Genomic DNA, 18,913 nt, shown 5'->3' on the forward strand with positions numbered 1-18,913 from the left:
GGACTGCCACCTGTCCTCTCCAAGCTGCTTGGCTATGGCTCAGGCCCCACCCGTGGGGGAGGCAGGTGGGACACGGCTGGGGTCGGGACACTGCTGGCTGGGCCATGGGAAGTGCCCGCGTCAGCCCTGCCCACCCTGGGGCCATTGGGGACATGAGGAAGAGGCCGGGAAGAAGGAACAGCCAGTGGGGAACCGGCCCTTCCGGGTGCAGGGGTCACCCAGGGCAGGGGGGCCGGGGCCAGGCCTCACCTACCCCGTGTGGGGAATAGGCAGAAATCGCCTGTGGCAGGTGGTGGGCCCTCAAGCACACTTGCTCCCATCTTCACACTATCCGCTTCCTACTCAGGACACCGACCGACTCTACTGTGTGCCAAGTCCTAGGCCGGGCAAAATGAGACAGGACCACCCCTGCCCCGCTGTGGGGCCCAACCAGGGGCTGCCCCTCAAGGTCCAGAGAAAAGGCTGGGTCCCCCAAAGTCCTTCGGGCCTCAGCTTCACCCCTGGCCAACAATGCTGAGGGGTACACGGTGCGCATCCAGGCCCTGCAACAGGTCCAGCGCTCCACAGCTCCCGGCTTCTGAGCAGCACATGCCCCCACCGCACCACGGAAACCACAAAGAAACCCTGTCTCAAACTGTCGGCTTCCAGAGACAGGGACGGATCCCGCATCCCAGGATGACTGAGGGACGAAATCACAAATTCCACAGCGGAGGCACTGGGGCAGGAGGCTGACCACGACAGCGGGACTCCCAAGCCCCTCGCTAGCCCCCCACACAGCAAGACCCCCCCACCAAGACCCCTACCCGAGCTCCCCGAACCCCAGGGCACAGGACGTGCCACTCCCGCAGGAGATGGAGGATGTGCAGCTCGGGGGATTCCCTGGGTCAGCCGCAGGAGGGACGGCACACAGGACACCATCCCATCCACAGCCCCAGGTCCCTGGAGGAGGGCGCCCCAGCTCAGCCCCACCCAGCCACAGACCCTCGGCCAGGTGCCCTTCCCAAGCGTCGGTTCGTTCCCCTGCGGCACGGGTGAGCCTGCACTGAGGCTGGGATATTCACAGGACCAGGCACCAACCCCCACCTGGCATTTGGCAGGGCCTGCAGAGCTGGGCCAGTCCTCACCCACCTCCCTCCGAGAAGGTCCCTTTCCTACAGTGGGGAAACTGAGGCTCAGAAGAGGATGGTGCTTGCCCAGGTTCCGTGGTGGGGTGGGACCAGACACCTGGCCTGAGTCGTCATTCTTTTTTTTTTTTTTTTTTGAGATGGAATCTCACTGTGTCACCCAGGCTGGAGTGCAATGATGTCATCTCAGCTCACTGCAGCCTCCACCTCCCGGGTTTAAACAATTCTCCTGCCTCGGCCCCCAGAGTAGTTGGCACTACAAGTGCCCAACACCGTGCCCGGCTAATTTTTGTATTTTTGGTAGAGGCGGGGTTTCACCATGCTGGCCAGGCTGGTCTCAAACTCCTGACCCAGGTGATCCACTCACCTCGGTCTCCCAAAGTGCTGGGATTACAGGCGTGAGCCACCGCGCCCGGCCTGAGTCACGATTCTCTCAGTTTACAGGAGGGCCCCCCAGGGAGAGAGGGCAGGCGGGCGGTCTGCGGAAGGGCACAGGCTTTGACCACCACACGCTGACCGCCTTCCCGAGTCTCCAGGACTCCTACGCCTCCTTCCCAGCGGGCACAGGCTGGCCTTGCTGACCCCTCCCCAGGAAGCAGGAGGAAGAAATCCACGGAGTGACGTCTGGAACAGCCTCCCTGCCTCTACACTCAGGCGGGGAAGCCGAGTCGCAGAGCGCCGTGCCAGGGAGTCCAGGCTGCGTCCCGTGCACCTCCCGCAGCTGCTCCCAGGACGGGCAGAGGCTTTGGCTGTCCGACACCCTCTGGATGAACACTGGGAACCTGCCTGGCACTGTGCGTGCACTGACCACGCCAAGGCCCACGTCTGCACATCTGTGCACGGCAGAGGGACCGCACCAGGCCGGGCACTCACCTCCCAGTCCCGGTCCCAGGAATGTGGATGAAGAGAGGCTGCTGTGCGACTCAGTGAAGTGGGTGCCCTCGCTGAAGGTCTAGGGGAGACGGGGGGGGGGGGGAGATGAGAGGTGCTGGGGCTCCACAATCCGCCCCCCACCCCATATTACAGCTGGAGAGACAGGACTCAAACCCACGTCTCCTGGTCCAAACCCCTGGAAGACTGGCCCCTTCTCTCAGTCTGTTTCCCCATGCCGCCTGCCCCCCCCTCTGGGGACAGGAAACTCAGGGTCTCAGGCCTCATGGGGGGTCCTACCCGGCTGGGGTCAAAGGAGGAGCTGTTCTGGTCGCCGCTGCCCCAGGAACCTGAGCTGGGCCGGTCCTCAAGACCTGCAGGCAGGACAGAGAGAGTTACAAGTCACCCTCACGCCTGCCCAGCTCTAAAAGCTTCCGTTTCTGTCATCTCAGGGGCAAGCCTCAGTGGACCCAGGGGGCTTGTGGAACCCTTCCTAACCCAGCCTCACCCAGTCTGACTTATAAGGACACTAGTCAGCAGTTAACACCCAGACACCCTGGGACTCGGAGCACTCACAGGTCCATAAACTTGAATAACTCTTCCACCGGCTCTCTGCTGGCAAACTCCTACCCACCCACTGAAGCCCCAGCTATCATGTCCTCCTTGGACAGAGACCTCGCTCTCACGCCGAGCTTCCTCCCCATCAGTCCCAAGTCCTTCCCTCTGGCCCAGCCCTGACTATGTGGGCTGGGGTCTGTATCAGATGCAGACCCTTCTGACCCTGTGAGAAAGGCTCATGAGAGCAGGACGGTGTGGAAGCTGCACCATGCGCTCTGGGGAGACCCAGGGTCTCCCTGTCCCCAACGGCCAGTGCGGGAGGTGGGGCCGCCCTTTGCTGAAGCAGCAGCAGAGGCCCACCCACTGGGCAGGACACTGGCAGCCCGTGAGGGTGGAGCCGAATCTCGTCACCTGGAACAAGCCCAGTGTCACCAGGGGCCTGCGTGGGGCAGGACTTCCCGGTGCAGCAAGGGACGGGATGAGGACCTTGGTCCCGGGGCGGGGCGGGCGGGGCCCTTATCTCTCAGAACACTCACAGGCAATGCCCAGGACTCCAGAATCTTCTGCCCTGGGCAGGGCGGGCCTGCCTGGATCCTTCCCCCTTCCATCGGGGGCCACAGAGCACACCCTTGGAGAAGCAGGAGCAGCCCTGGGCCGCCTCAGCTTGGCCACGGGGTCACTGCCCTGCCTTGGTTTCCCTCTCTATAAACGAATTACAAACAGGCCCTACTTTTAAAGGGCTTGGGGTGTCCATGTCCAACTCTCAAGTCCAGGGGCTTCCCAAGAGCCAGGCCTGGGGTACCCAGCCCGGCACTGCTGTCCGTCACAGGTACAACTTCAGGCTGTTCTCCCCACGCTGACTCCACACAGCAGGCTGCCGGACCCAGCTCCTCCGCCCCACCCCTCTGCCCTCCCTGCTGGACCGCACCAGAAACTTCTTTCAAATTGCATCCTTCTATTTCGGTGCCTTTGTGTTAATCACTCCCCTCGGGGAGTATTGGTGTTTAATTGCTGTCTGATTTGCATAATCATGCATATTAATCTCCAAGTCTAATGAATATTCATATGCCTCATTTAGATTTTGTTTTCTAATCAAAAATTTCCAATGTGATTATGAGTGGGGGACTGGGATGCTGTCTTGGCTGAGTTGGGGGCCAGGCAGGGGGCTCCTGTAGTCTCCAGGAATCCACACAGCATTCGCTGCCAGGTCTAGGCCTTCTGCACCCCGAGATCCTGGTCCTGCACGTGGGCCCGGGCGAACAGGGCAGCTGCTGAGGCCAGGGCGTGCTGGGGGGGGGGGCGGGGGCAAAGCACCGGCACCCTCTGGGCCTCAGTTTGCCTCTACACCACCTGCCCACTGTCCGGTCCCCTCTGGCCATAGCCCGCTCCCCAGGAGGTGCAGAGACCCCCAACTGAGCAAATGGGAGGTTCCTGGCACCCAGCCCTCATCCCCTGGAAGGCGTGGCATGGTGGGGGGCCTCCTTGGGGCCCCATGCCCAGGGATCGCCCCCGAGGCTCACTCCAATAGGCCCCTGGCAGAGGCAATGCCTCAATCTGCTCTTTCGGGGAACCCTCCCTCACCCAGTCCTTGGCCTCCTCCTCCTAGAAATGACAAAAATAGGGACAGCCCCCACATAAATAGTTATTAAAATCCCCCCACTGATTAATTATGCATTTTAATAATCCACCATGAATATTCATAACGCATCCCCTGCTCCTTTTCTAATTAAAATGTACTAATAGAGTAAGACGCTGCTGTCAGAGGGTGGTTTTCTGTGATTTTCTTTGGTGAAGCACTACAGAGTTTTAGCCAGGAAGGGCACCTTCCCGCCCTGGGCCAGCCCGGCTGCCTAAGGAGAGGCCTGCAAGTGGACGGCGTGGGGGAGCTGGGGTGAAGGCCCCAGGAGCTGCTCATCCCTTGGGCTTCGGTTCCTCTTCCAGTCACAGGGGTGTGGAAGCTGCCCACCTGCCTGGGCTGCCATGAGGGTAACAATGAAAGATGCTGCTTCAAGAGAGGCCATCGGTGGCCAAGAAACGCTCAGTACTGGTGGCTTCCCAGCCCCAGTCCCCGTTGGGTCCCCTCCTGAGAGGGACCGGGGACTGGTCCTTGCCTGCTGGCTTGCTGGCAAAATGCGAGGGGGGGCTTCAAAAGGTGCTCAGTAAATACTGGGTAGGACTGAGATTTGTCCGCAGCAGGGATCAGCAAATAGTACACATGGGCCAAGTCTGGCCCCCAGCTTGCTTTTTAAATAAAGTTTTATTGGCACACACTGTGCCCATTTGTCCATGTACTATCTACGGCTGCTTTTGCTGTAAGACAAGAGTTGAATAATTCCAATAGAGACCATCTGTCCTGCACAGCCAAAAATATTCACTCCCTTGTCCTTTCTGGGGGGGTCCGACTGACCTTCATACAGAAGACTGCCCAAGTGGCTTCAGCTGCCTCTGCACAAGAAACTCAACTGACAGACTTCAGTACCAGGAGTAGGGTTACCATGCTGGGCAGGCAAAACTCTTGGTGGACACGGGCCCTGAGCATAGCCCTGTATACTGCCCCTGCCAAACCCTCAGGCACACCACCAGGTGGTCTGGCTTCAGACAGGCCTGGGACTTCATCCTGTAGCCCCAGCTCCGCAATGAGCCCCCCACTCAGGTGCTCAGCCTAAAGTCCTGGGAGTCTTCTCACCTTCCCTCCTCCTAAAGAACAGTAGCTCGCCCCACAGCTATACAGCAGCGGGTTAAGCCCTGTCCCTGCAGCAGCTTCCTCCCAAGTCTGCTGACATCCTCAGGCAGCCTGATGGAGCCTTTAGAAGCAAAACTTGGCTCTTCTCCCTCCCTCTAGCCACTCTCATGGCTCCCCATCATCCTCAGGATAAAGACCAAACTCTTCCCTGATCTTGTCACTCTCCTCTTCCCCAACACATGAGGTGACCCCCACCCACGCCCCCTGCCTGAGCTCCTTCCCAGCCTGGGGCCCCTCTTTGTCCTCAGCATTGCTTGAAACACAGCGGAGGCCCCCAAAACACCCATCCTCAACGTCTTCATTTCACGCATAAATAACTGTGCTTCCAAGAACGTTTTCCTGGAGAATTAAAACGTTCTCCACCTCTGCTGTCCAATACGGGAGCCACACTATAAACTGCTGGAAACGTGGCCAGCATTTTTTCAAGAGCATTAAAAATTACACTTAATGGCCGGGCGCGGTAGCTCACGCCTGTAATCCCAGCACTTTGGGAGGCCGAGACGGGCGGATCACGAGGTCAGGAGATCGAGACCATCCTGGCTAACACGGTGAAACCCCGTCTCTACTAAAAAAACAAAAAATTAGTCGGGTGCGGTGGCGGGCGCCAGTAGTCCCAGCTACATGGGAGAATGAGGCAGAAGAATGGCATAAACCTACGAGGCAGAGGTTGCAGTGAACCGAGATCGTGTCACTGCACTCCAGCCTGGGCAACAGAGCGAGACTCCATCTCAAAAAAAAAAAAAAAAAAAAAAATTGTTTTCTTTTTCTTGAGACAGGGTCTTGCTGTTGCCCAGGCTGGAGTGCAGTGGCACGATCTCGGCTCACTGCAACCTCTGCCTCGTGGGTTCAAGTGATTTTCCAGCCTCAGACTCCCACATAGCTGGGACTACAGAAGTCCGCCACCATGCCCAGGTAATTCACACGCTGGCCAGGCTGGTCTTGAACCCCAGACCTCAGGTGATCTGTCCACCTCAGACTCCCAAAGTGCTGAGATTACAGGCATGAGCCACAATGCCTGGACAATTTAAAAAAAAAAATCTTTTGTAGAGATGGGGTCTCACTACATTGCCCAGGTTGGTCTCAAACTCCTGGACTCAAGCGCTCCTCCCACCTTGTACTTCCCAAAGCCCTGGGATCACAGGCGTGCGCCAGCAGGCCCAGCCTCCATTTTATCTAAGTTCAAGCTATGGGAGAAGGTGAAAGACCAGGATGCCCTCGGCCTGGCTGGCACGCTGCGGCTGCCCTGGGTTTATCTCCTGTCTTGTCTTCTTGGTCGGGGCCGTAGGCTGTGGCACACGCACCCAGCATTCTCAGGATCCGGAGTCGGGGAGAAAATGTTTCTGGGGCAGCACAGAGCCCTTCCTTGTTGCCGGGCTGAGGACATCCCACAAAGCCCCTCTTCCGTCTGCCCCTAGTGTCTGGCGGTGGGGGGCAGCAAAGCAGGGCCCCATGGCCCTCCCGTGAGCAGACAAACCTGAGGCTGAAGAGAAAGTGAGTGGAGAGCACACACCACCCTAAGAGTGGGGGTCCCCAGAGCCCCTAAAGTGGCAGGATGTGCCCTCGGGCAGAGGGACAGTGAGGCTGTGTGGGCAACACAGGCAACCTCCTCCACCAGAACCGGGGACAACCTCCTCCACCAGAACCGGGGACAACCTCCACCAGAACCGGGACAAGCTCCTCCACCAGAACCGGGGACAAGCTCCTCCACCAGAACCGGGGACAAGCTCCTCCACCAGAACCAGGGACAAGCTCCTCCACCAGAACCAGGGACAAGCTCCTCCACCAGAACCCGGGACAACCTCCACCAGAACCCGGGACAACCTCCACCAGAACCGGGACAAGCTCCTCCACCAGAACCGGGGACAAGCTCCTCCACCAGAACCCGGGACAACCTCCACCAGAACTTGGACAACCTCCACCAGAACCGGGACAAGCTCCTCCACCAGAATCGGGACGCCTCGCAACCTCCTCCACCAGAACCCGGGACAACCTCCTCCACCAGAACCCGGAACAACCTCCTCCACCAGAACCAGGGACGCCAGGCAATCTCCTCCACCAGAACCAGGGACAACCTCCTCCGCCAGAATCGGGGAAAACCTCCTCCACCAGAACCGGGTACACCTCGCAACCTCCTCCCCTAGAACCAGGGACGCCTCACAACCTCCTCCACCAGAACCAGGGACACCTCGCAACCCCACTCCCCCACGGCCCTGGGGTTTCCTACGAGGGCAGAGCGGGACCCGAGAATGGGCGTCAAGCACAGATATAAGTAACAACTAGAGAAACGTACCCGCTTTGAATTTCAGAGACCACAGAGATAACTGAGACCCCTATCTCGCTCCTGCTTCCATGTCTATGGGAACCACCAGCGCACGGTACCTGAGTGTGGGGATCAGAGAACCTGCCCCTCAAAACAAGCTCAGAAACCAACCCGGGGCCAGGCACGGTGGCTCACGCCTGTAATCCCAGCACTTTAGGAGGCCGAGGCGGGCAGATCATGAGGTCAAGAGATCAAGACCATCCCGGCCAACAGGGTGAAACCCCGTCTCTACTAAAAATACAAAAACTAGCCGGGTGAGGTGGCGGGCGCCTGTAGTCCCAGCTACTCAGGAGGCTGAGGCAGGAGAATGGCGTGAACCCGGGAGGTGGAACTTACAGTGAGCCGAGATCCGGCCGCTGCACTCCAGCCTGGGCGACAGAGCGAGACTCCGTCTCAAAAAAAAAAAAAAAAAAAAAAAAGAAAAGAAAAGAAAAAGAGAGACACAAGAGGAAACCCAACATAGAACATAAAGGATGAAGTTCAAGAAGTTCAATGATTTACCCTAAAAAGCCAGAAGACTGTCCTAAGCCTGTAAGCCGCACGGATCCTCAAAGAAATGGCAGAGCCTGGGGGTTCTACGGAATGAAGTAGATGGTGAGCACATTTAACCACGAATCAGAGACTCCTAGAACCCATAACAAGACGGACACACAAGGAAAGCCCTCTGAGGGCTCTGTCTGAGTTTTCTCTCATTTCACTGAATCCTTGCAATGGCTATATTATCCCCATTCTACAGATGAGGAAACTGAGGCAAAAGATAGATGCCATTTGCTCAGGTCCTCAGAATAAGTAGCAGTCACTATTTAATGATACAAATGTTTCCTAGTAAGATGCAAATACACAATTATGAACAGATACAATGTTTTTTTTTGTTTGAGACTGAGTCTCGCTCTGTCGCCCAGGCTGGAGTGCAGTGGCCGGATCTCCGCTCACTGCAAGCTCCGCCTCCCGGGTTCACGCCATTCTCCTGCCTCAGCCTCCCGAGTAGCTGGGACTACAGGTCCCCGCCACCTCGCCCGGCTAGTTTTTTTGTATTTTTAGTAGAGACGGGGGTTTCACCGTGTTAGCCAGGATGGTCTCGATCTCCTGACCTCATTATCTGCCCGCCTCGGACAATGTTTTTTTTTTTTTTTGAGACTCCAGAGTCTGGCTCTGTCGCCCAGGCTGGAGTGCAGTGGCGCGATCTCAGCTCACTGGAAGCTCTGCCTCCCGGGTTCACGCCATTCTCCTGCCTCAGCCTCCCAAGTAGCTGGGACTACAGGTGCCCGCCACCTCGCCTGCCTCGTTTTCTTTTGTATTTTTTAGTAGAGACGGGGTTTCACTGTGTTAGCCAGGATGGTCTCGATCACCTGACCTGGTGATCCACCCGTCTTGGCCTCCCAAAGTGCTGGGATTACAGGCTTGAGTCACCGCGCCCGGCCGACAATGTTTTTTAAAAAGTAGCGATTTACTGATAGCAAATACCAGCAGGGAAGAGAAATACACAAGCTCAATTTTCACTTTCCAACAGAAGGGGGCAGATGTGATTTCACTTCGGAAGTTGAGAGCACGAGAAACAGCATTTTAATGTGTTATTCACGACGCAGAATCGTGGCCTTAAACGCGTTATTCAAAACTAGGAAAAGAACCACTGGCAGAGCCGCAAAGCTGCACAGAGCTTCAGAAAACACACACCGGGGGAAGTAATCCGGAGTCGGAAGCACACAGATGGAAAAATATAAAATAAGATGATGGAAGCAAAGGCTGAGAATGAAGACGGACAGGCGCTTCATGTCTTTAATCTAAAAACACGATGCCTACGAAAGACAGTTCTGAAACAAGCAACTCAGGAGATACAACCAGGTGCACAAAGAGCCGCCAAGCAATGCCAACAAAAACGAAGGGTCGCAACATTCATATCAGTTTCAATTCAAGGGAGGTTTCTTTTTCGGAGGCAGAGTCTCGCTGTGTCGCCCGGGCTGGAGTGCAGTGGCGCAATCTTGGCTCACCGCAACCTCTGCCTCCCGGGTTCAAGTGATTCTCCTGCTTCAGCCTCCTGAGCAGCTGGGATTACACGCACCCGCCACCACGCCAGGCTAATTTTTTTATATTTTAGTAGAGATGGAGTTTCACCATGTGGGCCAGGGTGGTCTTGAACTTCTGACCTCAGGTGATCCACCTGCCTTGGGCTCCCAAAGTGCTGGAATTGCAGGCATGAGCCACCACGACCAACCGAGGGAGGGTTTTTTTGTTGTTGTTGACGATGGCTCAGCCCACAACGAAATCCCACTGTCTCAGCCCATAGGGGCCCACAAACCTGGCATCCAAATACGTCAACAGAGAAACTGACAAACAGAACAGAGGGGGACGGCGCTGCTCTCAGCCTGACATTAAACAGATTAAAAATCTAAATATGGTTCAAAGGCCTTGCAGCTCCACATCCAACTGTCCCTCAAGTACTCACGAAGGACAAAAATAATCCATGTTTCAGCCTCGGCAGAGGTGCTCTGCGTCCTCCAAACAGCAGCTACCACTTAAGCCAAAGCTGACTTTTGGCACTGGAGACCTAGAAATCAAGACGGGACCTCCGGCCGGGCGCGGTGGCTCAAGCCTGTAACCCCAGCACTTTGGGAGGCCGAGACGGGCGGATCACGAGGTCAGGAGATCGAGCCATCCTGGCTAACACAGTGAAACCCCATCTCTACTGAAAAATACAAAAAAACTAGCCGGGCGAGATGGCGGGTGCCTGTAGTCCCAGCTACTCGGGAGGCTGAGGCAGGAGAATGGCGTAAACCCGGGAGGCGGAGCTTGCAGTGAGCTGAGATCCGGCCACTGCACTCCAACCTGGGCGACAGAGCGAGACTCCGTCTCAAAAAAAAAAAAAGAAAAAAAAAAGAAAAAAACAAAAAACAAAACCAAATGTCAGTCATATGAGAAAAACAAGCATCATGGAAACCAATGGGATGGGGTTCATGGGGCGGAATCCTCAACACCCCAGTGACGGAACGGAAGAGGGCAGAAGTCAGCAAAGGGGACCCGTGATCTGAAAGTCACCAAAAACTTTAGAAAGAGAAGAAATGCCGATAAAGAGAAAAGCAGTCAATTAATCAGTATTGATTCGCCAATGAAGCAGATCCTCCAGAAGAAAAATTGATGAGAGAGAATGCACAGGGCAGCGGAGTCAAGGACAAAGAAAAGACAGAAAAGTTGGCGCACTGACGACCACGGCGCCCTCAGCCTCCCAGTGCAGGCAGAGAGACAGGCGCCTCCAAACGTTATCCAAGAGCCAAACGGGGCCGGGTGCGGAGGCTCACACCCGTAATCCCAGCACTTCAGGAGGCCGAGGAGGGCAGATCACAAGGTCAGGAGATCGAGACCACCCTGGCTAACACGGTGAAATCCCACCTCTACTAAAAATACAAAAAAAATTAGCTGGGTGCGGTGGCGGGCGCCTGTAGTCCCAGCTACTGGGGAGGCTGAGGCAGGAGAATGGCGTGAACCCGAGAGGCGGAGCTTGCAGTGAGCCAAGATCGTGCCACCGCACTCCAGCCTGGGCAACAGAGTGAGACTGTCTCAAAAAAAAAAAAAAAAAAAAAAGAAGAGCCAAATGGTAGCACATCTTAAGATGTGGCTGAAATGGATGATTTAAAATAAATATATATGTTGTTTCTGAATGGCGCGATCTCAGCTCACTGCAATCTCCACCTCTGGGTTTAAGTGATTCTCCTGCCTCAGCCTCCTGAGCAACTGGGATTACAAGTGCGAGCCACCATGCCCAGCTAATTTTTTTGTTTTTGGGTTTTTTTAAGGGATGGAGTCTCGCACTGTCGCCCCAAATGGAGTGCAATAGTGTGATCTCAGCTCACTGCAACCTCTGCCTCCCGGTTCAAGTGATTCTCCTGCCTTAGCCTCGCAAGTAGCTGGGATTACAGGTATCCACCACCACGCCCGGCTCATTTTTTGTATTTTTAGTAGAAACGGGGTTTCACTATATTGGCCAGGCTGACCTTGTGATCCGCCTGCCGCAGCTTCCCAAAGTGCTGGGATGACAGGCGTGAGCCACTGCACCCGACCTAATTTTTGTATTTTCAGGAGAGACAAGGTTTTGCCATGTTGGTCAGGCTGGTTTCCAACTCCGGACCTCAGGTGATCCGCCCGCCTCGGCCTCCCAAAGTGCTGGGATTACAGGTGTGAGACACCGCCAGGCTGAAGAAAGTGTTAGTGGGAAGCTAGGGGCCCTTCTGAGACACACGTGCACGAGTGCTACTGATCGCTCACCGTGGATCTTCAAATGGGACCAGGAGGACACACCCTGAACGTGACAAACACAGGCAGACAGGAAGGTCTACCTCGAATCCACAGGCGGTATCAGGCTTGCCAAGGAGACCTGAGCCAACCTGCCTGCCCGGAGTGGGGTCCCCACCATCGTCCCCACCATATGTCTCCAGAAAAACCAAACAATGTAAAAAGGCACACAGAGCCCCGCGCTGGGACAGGGGGGAGGCTACGGGTCTGAGGATGAAAAGGGTGACGGCTCAGCTGGAAGACTGAATCAAGTACAAAATACATATAACTAGGGCATGGCAGGAGGGAACAAGGACAGAAAGCGAGGATGGTCGGACGCAGTGGCTCACGCCTGCAACCCCATACTTCAGGAGGCCAAGGGAGGAGGATCGCTTGAGCTCTGGAGTTCGAGACCAGCCTGGGCAACATGGTGAGACTCCATCTCTACAAAAAATACAAAAATTATCTGGGTGTGGTGGCACACACCCACAGTCTCAGCTACTCAGAAGCCCGGGAGGTCGAGGCTGCAGGGAGCCATGACTGCACCACTCCAGCCTGGGTGACAGAGTGAGACCCTGTTTCAAAGAAAAAAAAAAAAGTCCCCCAAAACCCAAACTAAAGAGGAAAAGACCACTATACTGTTGCACAGAAAATCCCAAAATACCTACGTGCAACCCGCTCTGGAAGTGTGTGAACAAATAATCAAAACCAGTGACACAACCAAGTGTCTTATACTGCGATTTTGAAGGTTTAATTTAAAAACGAAGGACTACTGGCCAGGCGCGGTGGCTCACGCCTGTAATCCCAGCACTTTGGGAGGCCGAGGTGGGCGGATCGCTTGAGGTCAGGAGCTCAAGACCAGCCTGGCCATGAAACTCCGTCTCTACTAAAAATACGAAAATTAGCTGGGCGTGGTGGCGGGCACTTGTAGTCCCAGCTACTCAGGAGGCTAAGCCTGGAGGCTGGAGAATCACTTGAACCCAGGAGGTGGAGGTTGCAGTGAGCTGAGATCGTGCCACTGCATTCCAGCCTGGGCAACAGAGTAAGACTCCGTCTCAAAAGAAAAGAAAAAAAAAAAAAAGGAATCAGCATGTCAGAAAATATGGGGGAAAAACACTTGAAAAAGAACGATGGAGGCAGGACTGCAACTAAAACTGAGTAGTTGGCTGCTGCAGCAGCTCAAACCTGTGATCCCGGCACTTCAGGAGGCCGAAGCAGAAGGACTCCTTGAGCCCAAGAGTTCAAGACCAACCTGGGCAACAGGGCAAGACCTCTGTCTCTACAAAAAATGCAAACATTAGCCAGGCGTGGTGGTGTGCGCCCGTGGTCTCAGCTACACAGGCGGCTGAGGAGGGAGGATGGCTTGAGCCCAGGAGGTCGAAGCTGCAGTGAGGCATGGTCGCAACACAGCAAAACCCTGTCTCAAAAGAAAAAAATACAACAAAAAATGAGTAGCAATGTAGGAAATGCTACGAAGCACTTCAAATCACCAAGAAAAGGTTTCACTAAGTTTGTTCTGTTGCTGGATAACTTCTTGACTTCAATGCTTAATCTGGGCCAGGCATAGCGGCTCGCACCTGTAATCCCAGCACTCTGGGAGGCCGACGCAGGTGATCATGAGGTCAGGAGATGGAAACCATCCTGGCTAACACAGTGAAACCCCATCTCTACTAAAAATACAAAAAATTAGCCAGGCACAGTTGCAGGCGCCTGTAGTCCCAGCTACTCGGGAGGCTAAGGCAGGAGAATGGCGTGAACCCAGGAAGCGGAGCTTGCAGTGAGCTGAGATTGTGCCACTGCACTCCAGCCTGGGTGACAGAGCGAGACTCTGTCTTCAAAACAAACAAAAAAAGCTTAATCTGTTTGTTTTTGCTCTACTTGCGCTAATAATGAGAATGCAGAAGACTATGATTCTTCCCCCAAGCACGGCTTTGGCCACACCTCATAGTTTCTATGAGTTTACATTACTGCCAATTTCTGTCTATTGTCAAAACCATTTGAATTTCCTCTTTAACTCAAGAACTGGATAAAAAAGGAATCTGGATACTTCCCAGCAGGGAGGCTGTTTATTTTTTGCTTTTTGGTCTTTTATTTCTGGTTTTACTACATTGTTCTTAAAGGATATGGCTTACACTTCTTTTTTTTTTTTTTTTTTTTGAGATGGAGTCTTTCTGTCGCCAGACTGGAATGCAGTGGCGCAATCTCCGCTCACTGCAACCTCCACCTCCCCAGTTCAAGTGATTCTCCTGCCTCAGCTTCCCGAGTAGCTAGGACTACATGCACCCACCAACACACCCGGCTAATTTTTGTATTTTTAGTAGAGGTGGGGTTTCATCATGTTGGCCAGGATGGTCTCCATCTTTTGACCTTGTGATCCGCCCACCTCGGCCTCCCAAAGCGCTGGGATTACAGGCATGAACCACTGTGCCCAGCCTTCCTTTCTTTCATATTAGAAGTTTTCTTTGTACCAAATAGGCATACCCAATTTTTATAACAAGGGTGTGATCCTTATTTACAGGGCGTGGCTTTTAAAGTAAAGCAGACAAGTGCTTCTCCCCCGGAATCGTCAGGGACCCTCTCTCTCAGGCCCATCCGGCCTTCCCTCTCCAGAGCGGTGCTCGGTCCTGGGCCAAGGTGTGTGTCCTGAGCAGCCTCATGGGGGAGCCGATGTTCACCCAGCCTCAGCTCCACTCTGACCCCTTCACTGCTCGGGTCCCCTGCTTCTCACCTGTTCTCACTCCCTTCCTCTGCCAGGGGCTGCACAGGTACGCTTTTCTCCCCCTAACTCCCTCTGCTGCCTACTCCTCACCCTGAGGTGGCGGGAACAGGCCCATGCGAAGGGATCGAGTCTTCCCACCCACAACTAAAAAGAGCTTCAGGAAGGGCACCCAGGGCAGAAAACCATCCATCGGAGGTTCAGCATGATGGCTCCCGCCTGCAGCCCCAGCACTGTGGGAGCCGGAGGTAGGAGGAGCGCTTGAGCCCCGGAATTTGAGGCCAGCCTGGGCAACAGACGGAGACCCTGTATCTGCTAAAAAATATGCCCAGGCGCCTGTAAGTACTTTGGGAGGTCGAGACGGGTGGATCACCTGAGGTCAGGAGTTCGAGACCAGTGTGCCCAACGTGGAGAAACCCTGTCTCTACTAAAAATACAAAATTAGCCGGGCGTGGTGGCACATGCCTGTAATCCAGCTACTCGGGAGGCTGAAGCAAGAGAATCACTTGAACCCAGGAGGTGGAGATTGTGGTGAGCCGAAACCGTGCCACTGCACTCCAGCCTGGGCAGTAAGAGCCAAACTCTGTCTCAAAAAAAAATAACAAAATGAAATGATTAATAAAGTGAAATAAATTAGCTGGGTGCAGTGGCTCATACCTGTAGTCCCAGCTACTCAGGAGGCTGAAGCAAGAGCGGGGATTCAAGACTAGCCTGGGCAATATGGTGAGACCCTGTATCTTAGGCACAAAGAAAAAAAGAAAAGAAAAGAGGCCAAGCGCAGTGGCTCACACCTGTCATCCCAGCACTTTGGGAGGCTGAGGTGGGCGGATCACGAAGTCAAGAGATCAAGACCATCCTGGCCAACATGGTGAAACCCCGTCTCTACTAAAAATACAAAAATTAGCCGGGTGTTGTGGCGGCACCTGTAATCCAGCTACTCGGGAAGCTGAGGCAGGAGAATCATTTGAACCCGGGAGGCGGAGGCTGCAGTGAGCCAAGATTGCACCACTGCACTACAGCCCTGGTGACAGAGTGAGACTCCATCTCAAAAAGAAAAAAAAAAAAGGTGATGTAAATTGTACTACTGATGTAGTTAAAAAGTTAATGAGGTGGCCGGGCGCGGTGGCTCACGCCTGTAATCCCAGCACTTTGGGAGGCCAAGGTGGGTGGATCACCAGAGGTCAGGAGTTCGAGACCAGCCTGGCCAACATATGCGGTGAAACCCCGTCTCTACTAAAACTACAAAAAATTAGCCGGGCGTGGTGGCAGGCACCTACAATCCCAGCTACTCGGGAGGTTGAGGCAGGAGAATCGCTTGAACTCGGGAGGCAGAGGTTGCATGAACCGAAATTGCGCCACTGCACTCCAGCCTGGGCAACAAAAGCAAAACTCTGTCTCAAAAAAAAAAAAAAAAAAAAAAAAAAAGGTTAATGAGGCATCAATAAAAAGAAAAAAAAAATGATACAGCCAACAGCTTGGGTGGATCTCCAGGGAATTACGCTAACCTAACAGAATCAAAGCGAATCTCAGAAGGTTGCAAACTATAGGATTCCATTTACACAAAATACTCAAAAAGTGAAAAATTGGGCTGGGCACAGTGGCTCACACACGTAATCGCAGCACTCCGGGAGGCTGAGGCGGGAGGATCACTTGAGCTCATGAATTCAAGATCAGCCTGGGGAACACAGCAAGACCTCATCTATACAATTTTTTTTTCTTCTCCAGACAGGCTCTCCCTCTGTCCCCCAGGCCAGAGTGCAGTGGCGCAAGCTCACTGCAACCTCCGTCTCTCAGGTTCAAGTGCTTTTCATGCCTTAGCCACCTGAATAATAGCTGGGATTACAGGCATGCACCACCACGCCCAGCTAATTTTTGTTACTTTTAGTAGAGACGGGGTTTTCGCCATGTTGACTACGCTGGTCTTGAACTCCTGGTCTCATGTGATCCACCCACCCTGGCCTCCCAAAATGCTGGGATGATAGGTGTGAGCCACCACACCCAGTTGAAAATTTTTTTTTTTTTTTAAACAGAGAAAGGGTTTCTCCCGGTTGCCCAGGCTGGTCTTGAACTCCTGGGCTCCGGTGATCCTCCCATCTCGACCTCCCAAAGTGCTGGGATTACTAGTGTGAGCTGCTGACCCAGCCCTCTACAAAATATATACATTTTTTAATCAGTTAGGTGGTCCCAGCTGCTCACAAGGCTGAGGTGGGAGGATCACTTGAGCCCAGAAGTTCACGGCTACAGTGAGTTATGAACTGCACCACTGCACTCCAGTGCACTCACTTAGTGCAGTGGCGGGATCTCAGCTCACTGCAAGCTCCGCCTCCCGGGTTTACGCCATTCTCCTGCCTCAGCCTCCTGAGTAGCTGGGACTACAGGCGCCCGCCACCTCGCCTGGCTAGTTTTTTGTATTTTTTTTGTAGTAGAGACGGGGTTTCACCGTGTTAGCCAGGATGGTCTCGATCTCCTGACCTCGTGGTCCGCCCGTCTTGGCCTCCCAAAGTGCTGGGATTACAGGCTTGAGCCACCGCGCCCAGCCTCACTTTTTTTAAGAGTGAGACCCGGTCTTAAAAAAAAAAAAATTGTAGAGATGAAGAACAGATTGCTGATTTCTGGGCTTAAGGAAGGTGCATGTCTCAAAACTGCACAGAACTACACACACACACGTGCGTGTCAAGCCAGCGGAATCTGACCAGGATCTGTGGATGGCACCCACGTCGGCTTCCTAGGTCTGACGCGGCACCATGGGCGGGTGGGACGGTACCCCGAAGGTGGCTGGGTTGGGGGTGGCCGGACTGCAGGTGGCTGGGCTGCGGGTAGCTGGGTGAGAGGCGAACACTCTGCCACTTTCCGTGAATCCCGAATGACTTCAGAATAAAAAACGGATCAACTTCAAGGACGAGGGCTCAAGGAGAGTAAGAGAATTCACCAAACAGCTATTCACATGGTCAATCCCCTTCCAAAAAGACCATCACCCTCTATTAATCAAATGAGTGGCAGGGGAAAGGCCATGATCTTCGTCACCTATTAAATGAGAAACGCCATGCTGTCACCACGTTGGCCAGGCTGGTCTCAAACTCCTGGCCCCAGGTAATCCTCTCGCCTCAGCCTCCAGAAGTGCTGGGATTACAGGCATGAGCCACCGCGCCCGACCTCACAAGGGAATCCATGGACCTAGCAATCCCACGCCCAGACACGCGCCCAGAGGAAATAACTCGTGCGCCAGGTTCCTCCAGGGTTTTCTCTCAATCAGAATCCAGAGGTACCGTTCTGTGGATTTTCACTCTGAGCCTGTGTCAAACTTACAATCGCACAGGCGGAGAAAGCGACCGGGAAATGAAAACTAGGAAACAACGTTCCTTTGGTCTGTCAATAAGCAATTTCCTGGTGTCTCTCATGGCCCCAGATCCTGTCTTTTTTGGCAGAAGATGAGCTGTCACTCAGGGATCTGTGCCTGAGAGTTTCCAAAAATGGGAGGCGGTGGGCGGGAGAAGGCGTACAAAAATTATTCCCGTTTTAAATGTCTTCCAATCCAGACAACCAGAAAATCTTGGTTTCCTATTCATTCATCTCTAATGCTTTTTTGTTTTGTTTTTGTTTTGAGACAGGGTCTGGCTCAGTCTCCCAGGCTCCAGCAATCCTCCTGCCTCAGCCTCCCAAGTAGCTGGGCCCACAAGTGCGTGCCACCATGCCCAGCTAAGTTTCATATTTTTAGTAGAGATGGGGTTTTGCTGTGTTACCCAGGCTGGTCTCCAACTCCTGAGCTCAAGCGATCCTTCTGCCTTGGTCACCAAAGTGCTGGGATTATAGGCAGAACCACTGTGTCCGGCCCTTTTCTGCTTGTTTGAATTGGGGTCTCACAATCACCCACGCAGGAGTGCAGTGGCTCAATCACAGCTCACGGCAGCCTCGACCTCCTGGCCTCAAGTGATCCCCTTGCCTTGGCTTCCCAAAGTGCTGGGATTACAGGCGTAAGCCACCTCGCCCAGTACCTAACTCCTCTCTCAACACCAATTTTTACATATTAATAAATATCGAAGAACAGGTAGACCCTTCACAGGGTAAAGCTTCTGTTTAATTAACATTCAGGGATACCTTTCATTCTCGCCTGGGTTTCTGGTTCTCAAATCTAAAGTTTCTTTTCAAATGTATTTAAGAAAAGCGAAGTGACTTAAAAAGGGTGCTAGAACAGGATGCATGAGGAAGTGGCCAAGGTGGAGAACATGGCTGGGGGACCCCATCAGCGCTTCGGACTCCTGGCGAAGGGCGGGGTCCCTGAAGCCAACTGGGCCCCGCTTGGAAGGAAGCTGCACCCACTG

General features: G+C 54.1%; 2 protein-coding genes across 12 annotated transcripts in view; one reads left to right on the forward strand and one right to left on the reverse strand.

Annotated features, from left to right (window-relative positions):
* MIER2 (MIER family member 2) overlaps positions 1 to 18,913 on the forward strand; it is a 993,207-nt gene that overhangs the window by 746,825 nt on the left and 227,469 nt on the right. The gene's annotated exons all lie outside the window — the stretch shown is intronic.
* TCF3 (transcription factor 3) overlaps positions 1 to 18,913 on the reverse strand; it is a 46,837-nt gene that overhangs the window by 19,390 nt on the left and 8,534 nt on the right. For 8 of the 11 annotated variants that reach the window (XR_004058623.1, XR_004058622.1, XR_004058624.1 and 5 more), the window contains exons 4-5: positions 2,295 to 2,368; positions 1,998 to 2,076 (exon numbers count right to left, since the gene is read on the reverse strand). The exons of 2 other annotated variants lie outside the window; for them this stretch is intronic. Coding sequence is in view for 5 of the 9 variants with exons in the window: in XM_030935026.1 (XP_030790886.1) it covers positions 1,998 to 2,076; positions 2,295 to 2,368 (153 nt within the window). In the remaining 4 variants the exon portion in view is untranslated. Of the gene's footprint in view, positions 1 to 253; positions 716 to 1,997; positions 2,077 to 2,294; positions 2,369 to 18,913 lie in introns of those variants that run through there. One more of the 11 variants, XM_010374888.2, reaches the window with a different exon arrangement.

The sequence above is a fragment of the Rhinopithecus roxellana genome, chromosome 8, assembly GCF_007565055.1.
Source record: "Rhinopithecus roxellana isolate Shanxi Qingling chromosome 8, ASM756505v1, whole genome shotgun sequence".
Classification (NCBI taxonomy): Eukaryota; Metazoa; Chordata; class Mammalia; order Primates; family Cercopithecidae; genus Rhinopithecus; species Rhinopithecus roxellana.